General features: G+C 37.6%; 1 protein-coding gene across 1 annotated transcript in view; it reads right to left on the reverse strand.

Moving 5' to 3' along the window:
• ADAMTS19 (ADAM metallopeptidase with thrombospondin type 1 motif 19) overlaps positions 1–13212 on the reverse strand; it is a 218235-nt gene that overhangs the window by 112607 nt on the left and 92416 nt on the right. The window contains exon 8 of the mRNA XM_004609957.3: positions 11115–11220. Within this exon, the coding sequence (XP_004610014.3) occupies positions 11115–11220 (106 nt within the window). The remainder of the gene's footprint in view (positions 1–11114; positions 11221–13212) is intronic.

The following is a 13212-nucleotide window of genomic DNA, read 5'->3' on the forward strand; positions in this document are numbered from 1 at the left end:
CATTCAGCCATACTTTGAAAGAATCCAGTGTATTTTAATAGACTGCACAGTATCACTTATTGCCAGATTATAAGGAAGGATTTTGGCTTCAATCAACCAGAATGCATCAAATCCTTGTTTCCTTCATTCAATATCAAGACTTTGTTGTCTTGAAGAAAGAGAAATCCTAATGTCTTTATATAAACAGATCCCTTCTATCTAGCGTTGGAAATTTTTCATTCTAATTCATCACCTTGGTTGTATCATTTGTAAAAATTCCTTCGGAGAATGTTTAGTATTTGAATGGAGACTGGGATATTCCACTATCTCTTCAACTCTGTTTGAAATCTTAATGTGACTTTTTAATTGAATTTTCAAATGAAATTCCAATTTATTAGTCAGATATATAATAAATTTCAAGAATATTACTCATTCTTATTAAACAGTCACTAAATTCACTGTGGTTGTTCTACAGAGTTCAGGAGGTTTTCTACTCTATGCTTTCATAAAGTTAATCTTCATTTGAGAAATATATTCTTCAGTATGTAGTATAATTTTCCAGGTATTCCATCAAACAGTTCTAGTACAAGGACTACAACACTGAACTAAGGAGTCAAGAAATCTTATATATATACAGACATATAAATATCTAGATAGATGAGAGACAGAATTTTCAAAGTTTTTATGAAAATACTAGAGTAACCAAAGGGAATAAGCTGAAATGCGATTATTCTTACATACTTAAGAAATGTGGGGGCTGGAGCGATAGCACAGCAGGCAGGGCGTTTGCCTTGCATGCAGCTGACCTGGGTTCAAATCCCAGCATCCCATATGGTCCCCTGAGCACCGTCAGGAGTAATTCCTGAGTGTAGAACCAGGAGTAACCCCTGTGCATTGCCAGGTGTGACCCAAAAAGAAAAAAAAAAAGAAATGTGATGAGTAAGGCATCACTGAAAATAGTGTTAATTCAGTAAAATCTAAAGAAGAATGAAGACCATCATCTGGAGAACACTCCAGGCAGAATGAAAAGCAAGGATGGAGCCTGGAGAGTGTCTGTTTTATGTATTTGAGTTATAGAAAAGAGACATATGGACACATCCAGACACATCCTGTTAGTTAAGACAGAGACTAGTAGGCAGCAGAAAATGCATAGGGTCCTGTGGATACTGTAAGGGCAGGGCATTTCACCAGTGAAACAGGAAGCTCAGTCAAGTAAGGTTTGAGCAAATATCCCAAGAAATTAACTTTGTTTTATTTTATTTATTTTTTGTAACTGTTTTAAAAGTCTCCTGGATCTAAGTTGAAAACAGACAAAATGAATAATTAAGTAGAAATGATAACCTTGAGGAAGTTCCTGTAATAATACAAATGAAAAATGAGGGTAACTTGCTCCAGAATGGTAGCAGAATTACTGAGAATTAATAAAATTCTGTATACATTATGATGATATTGTCAATAATGACCAAATGTACGGAATGAGAAGAGGCGAGAACTCGTGGTTTTTGACTGAACAACTTGAAGGTCAAAGTTTACATTTGCTGTGATAGGAAGATCTCAAGTGAGCAATTCTAGAGCATCAGGAGTCATTTCTTCTCTTTTTTTTTTTTGCTGTTATTTTATTTATTATTTTCTTTTAATTTATTATTTTTTTAATTAGTGACTATAGATTGAACACAATGGCCACTCAATACCTCTATTGCGTTCTGCCCAGAGATGACCCGGAGCTGCGGCACGAGAAGCGGACCCTCCGCGCCTAAAGACTGTGATCCTGAGGTCTCCTAACCCATTTTGGCACCAGAGCGGATTCTTGCAGCCATGCATTTTGACTGTGAACTGAGCTAAAATATTAGAAACCCAAAACCGCACGGCCGCGATAGCGGCCACACGGACTCAAAGTCTTCACTCTCAGCAATGAAGAGAAATTATTAGATGATGCCTATTCAGCAGGCCTGATTGTTGGGGAAAATTTCCAATCAATAATAGTGAGTTCTGTATGGAAATATGGAATGTACTCAAAGTTTATAGAGGATAAAGGAAATATTATTAGCTACTTAGATGAGGGGTGGGGTGGGAGGAGGGTGTATTGGGGTTCTTGGTGGTGAAACATGTGCACTGGTGGAGGGATGGGGGTTTAATCAATATTTGACTGTGACTTAAACCTGAAAGCTTTGTAATTTTTTTCATTCTTTTTTTCATGGTGATTCAATAAAATATTTCTTTAAAAAAATTAAAAAATAAATTACCTAATGTAAAAAAAATACCTCTATTGCAAACTACAACACTCAAGAGGAGTCATTTCTTGAAAAGCACAGTGGAATTAAGTCTCACTGTATGTGGTCTTGGGTATATATATATATTACAAAAAGGAACCTAGAGACCTAAGACAGGAGGGAAGGTGCTTGCCCTGCATGCTGCTGACCCTGGTTTTATTCCCTGGTACCAAATATTGTACCTCAAGCATTACCAGGAGTAATCTCTGAGCACAGAGCCAGGAGTAAGCACTGAGCAATGTCATGTTTGGTCCTAAAACCAAAACACAAAAATTGTTAAAAATATTGTGGGATTCAGAGAGCTAGCTTAATGGGTGGTAACACATGCTTTTCATGCAGGATGCTCAGCACTGTTTGGTACTCCAAGTCCGATGGGGAGAGAATCCTGAGCACCAGAGTGTGGCCCTCAAACAAACAAAAATCCAATATTGTTTCTAAAACAGTATAAAAATGTACATTATCTTCATAATACTTTACCTGGTGATTTATTAAAATTCCATAGGTTTCAAAACTTAGACAATTTAACTACAACACATCACAAGTTTTTTCTAACAATTTCTAACATGCTCTATTAAGAAGGTACGATATTAAAATATTCTAGGGATTGGAAAGATAATACAGGGACTGAGAAGCAAAGCTTGCAAATGGCCAACTCCAGTTAAATCTCTGGCATCATATGGTCCCCAGGTGCAACCTTTGAAGTGCAACCTTTGAAGCCCTGGGGTGTCACCAAAGTGGCCAGGTAATCCCCAGCATCATAGTTCCTGAGCAGCACCAAATCTTCAGGTTCTTGCACTGAATAGAACTGTAACTGGTTGGTGAGGAACACTGAAAACCTTCCCCCACCCCTCCTGAACACTCCATCCCCACAAAAAATAAATAAAAACAAAATTATGAGTAATTTTATAATGCCATTTAATGAGCACAAGCAAATATATTAGGAATCTCATGATAGTCAAAAATAGGCATGCTTCACTACCTTTTGGAGTTTAAAGCCTGTTAAATCTATTTCTAGTGGAAGAAGAAAAGAACTTTAAACAAAAATGGGAAAGTATTATGAGAAGTACCACAGTAAAACATGAAGTGCGGCTGAACAGAGCAGGTAGTGAGAGACAACCCAGAAGTGAAGCAAGTTAAAAAACAAAACCTAAGTTAGCTACAAATAACTTCAATGTTTCAAGCACAGCATAGAAATTAATAACACGGACTTTGGATTTGGACACATTTGGCTTTGAACACCCATTGGATCTCTTATAAGGTGTGTGAGCTTTGGCAATCATTATCTCAAAAATATTATTTTTGCCTTTCATCTCTTCATATGGGAGCAAAAGCTCAAAGTGTTAAGCCAGGACACAGTTTTGCTACTCATTCTATCTCCAAATTTAGCAAAGTCACAAAAATATCTGCAGGATTATGTTACTAAAAATAATTTTTAAAGATTTTGATGTCCCTGATATTTTTTTATTAGAGGGCCTTTAGGACCTGATAATGATGAAATTTTGAGAATTCAAAAATACATGAAATTTGTTGTATGAAGTGTTAACTCTGCAAGTTTGGCTTTCTGAGGAATGCATGTTCCTAAATAAAGGTTTGAACCTTGTGTGGATTATAGTACATAACCTCAGATACCCTGTCTGATAAGAATATTTGTTTACTAGGGGACCCTGTCACATACCAAACTGTTTATGCAAATAATTTATTTATGGCGGTGGACTGTGGTGGCTTTATCTACACAAGGGGACAGCCTGAATGTGTGCCATGTCTACTTAATCAAACTCCAGCAAAAACTCTAGAGACCAATGCTCAAGTCAGATTTCTCTGGTTACAATACTGTTTCTTCTGAATTCCATGGGGAAAAGGCAAAGGCATTGCAGGGAGCCTGCTCTCACTCTCAGTATATTTTCCCCATTGATTACAATCTCTGTCCTTTCATGGTAATAAAGTATAATTATGAGTCAAGAGCTTTATTGAATTTTGTGAGTCCTAGAACCTGGGGGTTATCTTGGAGCATCCTTACCAAACACTGTACTCTAACCCCAGTTACTATGTTAACGATAAATTTGAGCTTGAAATCAAAGTAGCATCTCTTATTTGAACAAACTGTTTCATAAGACCATATAAGTATATAAAACATACCAAAATATGTATATGCTTAAAAAAATCAACAAATTCTGTCAAATTGCTAACTTCCTAAGGTTTTTTTAATTTTTAAAAAATGGTGATATAGATACAGCTTTAAAGGGCTGGGAGTGTATGCTTTGCATATGTGATTGGGGTTTGAGACTCAGTACCCATATAGTTCCCCCAAGCACCATTGGAAGTCACCCACAGTTACATGATACCAGAAGCAGCACCTGGGTACCACTGGGTATGGTCCCAATATTTTAAAATAAAGCCATTGTTTTCAGAGTAACTTAATGAAGACTCCATTTTTATTTAGTGAGTATGAAAACCTATTAGATTTATCTTTTGTTTTTTTCCTAAGGGCTGGAGCGATAACACAGTGGGTAGGGCATTTGCTTTACATGTAGCCAACCCAGGTTCGATTCCTCCGCCCCTCTCAGAGAGCCGGCAAGTTACTGAGAGTATCCCGCCCACATGGCAGAGCCTGGCAAGCTACCTGTGGCGTACTCTATATGCCAAAAAAACAGTAACAAGTCTCACAATGGAGACGTTAGTGGTGTCTGCTCAAGCAAATCCATGAGCAACAGGATGACAGTGACAGTGAGTATGAAGACACTTAAGAGTAATAAAAACATTCCACTGTTAAAACTACGGACTCCAAGAAAAATAATCACTCCCCTCATGCATTGTTTAGAAAGAAAAATAGTTTTGAAAGAGAATTATACACCTTGATATAATAACTATTTCCTCTTTTTTGCTACAGATTCTTACAGACTCTTGTACACAATTTCATATGAGGCTATTTTTGAAAAGAGAAATTCTCCATGGGAAAAATTCAATACATTTTGTTGGCATTATTTAAGTTTCCTGTGCAAAAGTATAAGAAGGAAGTTTTTGTTCTCATCAATTACCAGAATCTCACTCCCCAGAATCCTTTCATACTAGTTGGTGGCCCACATTAATTTTTCCTGCTATATCCGTTGGTGCTCTGTGAACTTCTATAAATAAATTCAAGACAATAAACCTAACACTCCAAATCAGTTTAGAATCATATCATTAAATCATATCATATCATTAAAAAGGTGTTTCATCCTGTGATTACAAAGGTAATTTGGAATGGAAAAGTTTAAGTGATAGAAGTTTGTCATTCTTAAACTGTGGATTATGGAATTACTTGATTTATTCTCTGCCTGTTTAGTAAATACATTCAAAGAAATAATAACAAGAAAGTAGAAAAAAGAAGGAAAAGAAGAATTCAGAAGAAAAAAAGTTTTCTCCTAAAACAGCTTTACCTTGATTATTGATTATAGTTATCTACCTCTAAGTCTATATGTACCTATAAGTAGACATATATTTTGTCATTCTATTTAAGTACTATCATCGTCATCATCATCATCATCATCATCCCCCCGTTGATCATTATTTAAGTACTATATAAATAGAATTTATAGATATATTTAACATCCATCAAAATTTGGTTTATTTTCATATATGAACATCTATCTTTTGAAAAATTTCTTCCCCTTACATTTTTTCTTTTTTGTTTTGTTTTGTTTGAAGACCACACCTAGGAGTGTACAGAACTTAAACCTGATTCTATGTTCAGGAATTACTCCTGTTACGCTTGGGGGACCATATGGGTTGCCAGGGATTGAACCTGGATCAGCCCCAGGTCAACCAAGTGCAAAGCAAATGCCCTACCTGCTGTATTATCTCTCTGGCCCGGCTCCATACTTTTATTTTGTCATTGTGCTTTATACCTTGTATGGGATGATAATGACATTATTTAGATTAACTTAGTCTTGTTTACTTTTATAAAGACATTGTTATTCTCATACTAGTGTCTTTTGCATAAGAAACATTTGTCTCTACTTTTGTAACAAATAATGCTTACTGAAAAGGAGAATTTTTCGCAGCTAAGTAGTTCAACATATATCATGTTCTGGCTTTAATCCATCGAGCATTACACATCCCTCTGGCACAGCTCTATTGATTTTGGGTAAAACTCTATAAAAGTCAAATAAAATAATATTTTACTACTATTTTAGTCCTTCCAAACTAAGTTCCTGGTCATAAACCAATGTTTCTGCTCCATAAAGCTGAAGTGGCCTTTCCTTACAATTATCTCACTTGGTTTTCTATTTAAGCAATTAGCTGTAGCTTTTCAATGAAGTCCTTGCATGTCAATAAAAATAACTTGGGTTGTGATCACACCTTTTTATCCTACATTTTAGACAACAATAGTAATGAAACAGACATAATTCACTGTTTTTGTTTTGGCACCACAACCAGAGATGCTCAGGGTTACTCCTGGCTCTGCATTCAGGAATCATTCAGGTATTCCAGGGACCATATGGGATACCAGGGATCAAACTCGGGTTGGTCATGTGTAAGGCAAGAGCCCTACCTGCTGTACTTCAGTCCCTCTTTTTATCAGCTGGCCACAGCCAGTAGTGCTTGGCTGTTGACATTCAGGGTCACCACAGCCAGGCTAGCCATGGATGGATGGAGGCCACGTGATGCCATGGATGAACAAGGAACAAAATTAGAGTCATATGCATGCAAAGTAAATGCCTTAATATCTGTTCTATACCTTTAGCCCTAAAATTACTCTTACAAATTGAACTTTCTAGTATTTATCTTATGTCTGTTTCAAGAGAAGCTACCCAGATTGTACACAATATTCTTGTACATCAAATCAGAAATGTATGGCTAGTAAAATTGATAAGTAAATATGAATCATATCATGAATAATTGCACTTAAAACTTTAGAAATAACCTTTCTTTGTCTCTAAATATCGTTTGCTGCCAGTTTCATTCAAATATGCATAATATTTTTCCTTGTATGATTTAACTGAAATATGTTCAACTTATGAAAATATCTTTAGAATGCAGAATTTAAATCCTATCTCCTGGAGCACAATATAGAGGGAGGCTGCTGCCTTGAACACTTTCTTTAAAGAATTATTGTTTTTGCATGTATTGTTCAGAGCCTGGCAAGCTACCCATGGCATATTCGATATGCCAAAAACAGTAACAAGTCTCACAATGGATACGCTACTGGTGTCCACTTGAGCAAATTGATGAACAATGGGATGACAGTGCTACAGAGCTTCAGTGCATCTATTTATACTTTTAAAAAAATGTTAGAATCTCCTTATATTCTAGAGCACTGAACACTGAAAGCCTGCAAGGAGGAAATGGCAATATATCTCCACACCTGAAGCAGTGACACTAAAAATCAATCACTCAATCAAGAGAAAGACAAATACTATTCATAATGTGCTATTTGGAAGGCTGGAGAGCCTTGAGTTTATTTGAATGAAAGTGCTCATTTCCAGTCCAACAGTGTCATTTATATATGAATTGTTTCTTCTCAGCTTTCTTCTACCACTTAAATGTCATTGCCAATTCAGCTTTACTCAGCGATCTCCAGCCCAGGCACTGAAGACAGATGCTGTGAGCTAGAGGTGCATTTTTAGAGTTAAGCAGTCCATGAGGCCCAGGCAGGATAGCCTTGTGGGCAGACACTGCTCTGCGCTAAGGCCAGACCGAGAGCCTAGCATAGCTATGTCTGGAAATTCAATTTTTCATGTCCAATTAATGTTTTTGTCAATGCTGGGAACTGATTCAGCTTCTTGAGCACTACCAAATGAATATGACCAAAAGGCCTGAAGAAAGATCACTTCTTTGAGGAAGGACCTTACTAAATCTCAGTCCAATTTAAATGCTTCTTATTGTACTGCTGATATTGTTAGCAGGTATGGAAGCTTAGAGAGAAAACTGATTCCCTAACCCAGCCTCTTCTATCATTTCTAGTATAAGCAGACTCATAATCCAGGAAATTTCTGGCTTTATGAAGAGACTCAGGCTCCAAGATAGCAAGCATCTTAATGCAGAATTTCAGAATTCTGTGATATGAGTTTGATGACTTGAATTCAGATTTTTCTCTAGCACTATTTTTTTTTTTAATTCTGGAGGGCAAATGAACTTTTATGTACTTTTATGTACTATTTTCTTCCTAAAATTGGGTACTTTTATTGTTTTGTTCTAGAGGGAGGGGTTGATACTTGGTCAGGGATTACCCCTGGCAGGGCTTAGGGGACCACGTAGGGTTCCAGGGATTGAACCCAAGTTGCCAGCATATAAGGCAGGTGCCCTATTCAGACACTGGTGGCATATTGGAACACTGTTTGACTGAAACTCAATCATGAACACTTTGTAACTGTGTATCTCAGAGTTATTCAATAAAAATTAATCTTCTTTTAAAAAAGAAAGTGCCCTATCCATTATACTATCTTTTCAGCCCCTAACTGGGTACTTTAAAATTATGATCTTTCAAGAATGTTGGAGAATATAAAGTACATAGAAATGCATGTGGCATATAGGAAGTACTATTCATGTGCTGTTCTAATTACTGTCCCTGTCACTAATATTATCTGTAAACTTACATCCTTGTTTTGTTGACCTTTAAATAATATAGGTGAAGTGACTAAACTATGCTGAGACAAAGTGAATAATATGTGTTATTTGGTTTAATTCTGTTTAAAGTACTTTTTTTCTGAGGCGGTCATATCACGAGGTGCTGAGTGATTACTCCTGGTAGTGCTTAAGGGGACCATATGTGGTACCAGGCACCAAACAGTGAGTATGCAAAGCAAGTGCCCTAATTCCTGCACTATCTCTCTGGTCTCATCAAGTACATTATAATTATGCATAATAATTCCTTTCCTGTGTCTAGTAATAACAAATATAAATACTATTATAGGCTGGAAATATTTTAATTCATACATACTAAGTGTTTTCTTTGGAAGCTCAAATAATTTATAGCATTATAGTGTCACAGCTATTGCAATGTTTATATTACATGGAAATTTGTAATGAAACCAAGGTTGTGCCACATAATGAATTTTCTGCATTTCAAAATTTGAATAATGATTGTTCTGAATTTCAAAATTTGTTCTGTCAAATTTCAGGGAACGTTACAGTATTTGGAAGATATTTTTATAATTAGATGATCTTTTGTAGGCACATGAAAAAATGTTCCACATTGCAAGTCATCAGGAAATGCAAATCAAAACAACAATGAGATATCCTCTGACACCACAGACACTGGCACACATTCAAAAGAACAAAAGCAACCAGTGCTGGGTGGATGTGAGGAAAAAGGGACACTCTTTCACTGTTGGTGGGAATGCCAACTGGTCTAGCCTTTCTGGAAAACAATATGGACAGTCCTTCATGTTGGGGACACTGTACTGCAGACAGGAATATTTTCCCCTTTTCAGCTGCCTTCAGGAAATAATTTCAGAGGCAGTTTTCCTTTTCTCACAGAAGCCTGGCTGGTCTTTGACAAGCAAATCTTAGGTGCTAGCCAGGCCTGACTTTTGACATTGTAGATTCCAGGCTCTGGCCCAGCCTAGTCTTTGGGATGTAGATTTCAGGTGCTGTCTAGTTTGTAATTGACATGTAGATTTCCTGTGGCAGCCCAGCCTGGTCTTTGGGATGTAAACCCGATTGCTTTCAGCCCAAGGAAGGTTTTGGTTTTGGTTTCATATCTTCTTTCCTGAGGCCTAGATTACTGGCCTGCAGGTACAAGGAAATAATGTTGCCTCAATGTTCTTCCTGTAACATCTTTTGGTGCCTTTGGTGACATCAATGTATTGCGCCCTTTGGAAGTGCCATGATCAATAAAAGGAGATCCACAAGGCCCTCTGCCTTTGCTAAGAGCAAGATAGAGCCTTAGTCCTCCATTCAAGACATTTCTTCCTCATGCCTTATCTCAGCGCCTCCTACCGCAGGAACGTTCACGCAACACCTTCAAAACCTAGCAGTTGAGCTTCCATATGACCCTGCAATACCACTTCTAGGAATATATCTCGAGGATGCAAAAAAGAACAGTAGAAATGACATCTATACCTATATGTTCATTGCAGCACTGTTCACAATAGCCAAAATCTGGAAACAACCCAAGTGCCCTAGAACACATGACTGGTTAAAGAAACTTTGGTACATTTACACAATGGAATACTATGCAGCTGTTAGGAGAGATGAAGTCATGAAATTTGCTAATAAGTGGATAAACATGGAGAGTATCATGCTAAGTGAAATGAGTCAGAAAAAGAGGGACAGACATAGATGGACTGTACTCATTTTGGAGTATAGAATAACATCACATGCGGCTGACACCCAAGGACAGTAGATACAAAAGCCAGGAGGATTACCCCATAGCTGGAAGACTGCTCATGAGCAGAGGGGAGCAAGAAGATGGAATAGAGAAGGAATCACTAAGAAAATGATGGCTGGAGGAATCAGTCAGGATGGGAGATGGATGCCGAAAGTAGATAATGGACTAAACATGATGACCTCTCAGTGTCTGTGTTGCAAGCCATAATGCCCAAAAGTAGAGAGAGAGTATGGGGAATATTATCTACCATGGAGGCAGGAAGAGGGTGGGAAAGGGTAGGGATACCTGGGATATTGGTGGTGGGGAATGTGCACTGGTGGAGGGATGGGTGTTTGATCATTGTGTGGTTGTAACCCAAACATGAAACCTTGTAACTATCTCACAATGATTCAATAAAATATATATTTAAAAAAGCTGATCTTTTGTACCTCTTCTTGTTCCACTACTTTTTAAGAAATTTAAAGTACAAATTAAAAAACAAAATATATGTATTGAATTCAACAATGCAAGTAACAGATATGAATGTGCTACCAGAATACCAGAATATTACTTACTTGTGACCCATTTCATGAGCAATTGTAAATGCAAGATTCAGGCCATTGTCCTCTGCAATAATGCATTTTCTCTTTTCACTACACATTCCACTCAAGTAAGCTATACCTAGAAGACACAAACATCAATCATTATATACCAGAACTAAAATTTAAATACTGGGGTTGGAGTGATAGTACTCTGGGCACTTGCCTTGCACATGGCCAACTTTGGTGCAGTCCTGGCACCCCATATGGTCCCTCAGCCCTGCCAGGAGTGATCCCAGAACACAGTCAGGAGTAAAAACTTAGCACTACTCGGTATATCTTCCTCCACATATTTAAATATTCATTATAGCTATCAGCATACAAAATAAAAATTTATAGTTTCTCTACTCAAATACGTAAGTATTAAACTGTTCCATGCATAAGTCACTCAAAATCTTCCTACTTGGCAACTTTATGCCTTAAGTAAAATTATTTTATTCTCAAAGGCATCACTGTCATCACATTGCTCATTGATTTGCTCGAGTGGGCACTAGTAACGTCTCCATTGTGAGACTCGTTAGTCTCCATTGTGAGACTCGTTACTATTTTTGGCATACTGAATAGACCACGGGTAGCTTGCCAGACTCTGCCATGTGGGCTCTCCAAGAGGGATGGAGGAATGGAACACGGGTCGGATGTGTGCAAGGCAAACGCCCTATCTGCTGTGCTATTGCTCGAAGGCATACTTAAAAAAAAATTACAAACACCACTTTCCATGGTTTGTGAGATAAATGAAAAGTTGTAACTTAGAAAATAAAAATAGAAAAAAGTGTATTGTTATATATTTTTCATGTTTCCTGAACTATCCAGTTTCAGAGAAATAGCACAAAGTAAACAATGTATAATTACATTAATTTTTTTTCTTTGGGGTCACACCTGGCAATGAGCAGGGGTTACTCCTGGCTCTGTATTCAGGAATTACCCTTGGTGGTGCTCAGGGAACCATATGGGATGCTGGGAATCGAACCCAGGTCGGCCATGTTCAAGGCAAATGTCCTACCCATTGTGCTATTGCTCCAGTCCCAACATTTATATTCTTTGGGAGGTAAAGATGTTGGGCCACACTGGACAATTCACAGGGCTTATCGCGGGTTCTGTTCTCAGGGATCACTCCTAGTAAGACTCAGGGAACCACAGGAGTGCTGGGGATTGGAACCGAATCAGCTGCTTGCAAGATAAAACCCTACCTGATGTACTATCTCTCTAGATATACTTTGAATAATATATTTTAAAAATGATTTTCCAATTAACATGACATAAAATGATGTGTGATATCTATACTACCTAAAATATTGCACTTGGAAATTCCATAGGAATTAAAGTGGTCAGACTACAGAGTGATGCTGATATATTTTTGAGATAAAAATTTTAAGTTGAGATAAAAATTTCAAAAATTTCAAGACAGCTTACCTTGTGTTTATAAATTATAAGTCAAGATGATAATACTTGAAATTACTGATACTCTCTGGTCTACCACCCTACTAATTAAGATGTAATCCTGAATATCCTCAATATAAGAACTTGCAGTCTTTCAAAAATAAGTTTTTCGGATTAGAGCGATAGTACAGTGGGTACAGCACTTACCTTGCATGCAACTGACTAGGATTCAATTACCTGTCACTGTCACTGTTGTCCCGTTGTTCATTTGTTCATTAATTTGCTCAAGCAGTCACAAGTAATGTCTCCAGTGTGAGACTTGTTACTGTTTTTGGCATATTGAATACGCCATGGGTAGCTTGCCAGGCTCTGCCATGTAGGCGGGATACTCTTGGTAGCTTGCCAGGCTCTCCGAGAGGGATGGAGGAATTGAACCAGGTTGGCCTACCTGCTGTGCTATCACTCCAGTCCTCAATTACCTGAACACCACATAAAGTGATCCGTGAGTGCAGATGCAGGAGTAAACCCTGACCATAGCCAGGTGTGATCCAAAAACCAAACCTAAATTTTAATGTATATTCAAACATACCTGTTGCTGAGATCTCCAAGCCTGCTTGGATTGGGACTTGGCTTCTTCCACCCAGGTCTCCCATTCTCCAGTAGCTTGGCAGTCACACCCACAAATTGCCCCCAGCAC

This window comes from Sorex araneus, chromosome 6, assembly GCF_027595985.1.
Source record: "Sorex araneus isolate mSorAra2 chromosome 6, mSorAra2.pri, whole genome shotgun sequence".
NCBI lineage: Eukaryota > Metazoa > Chordata > Mammalia > Eulipotyphla > Soricidae > Sorex > Sorex araneus.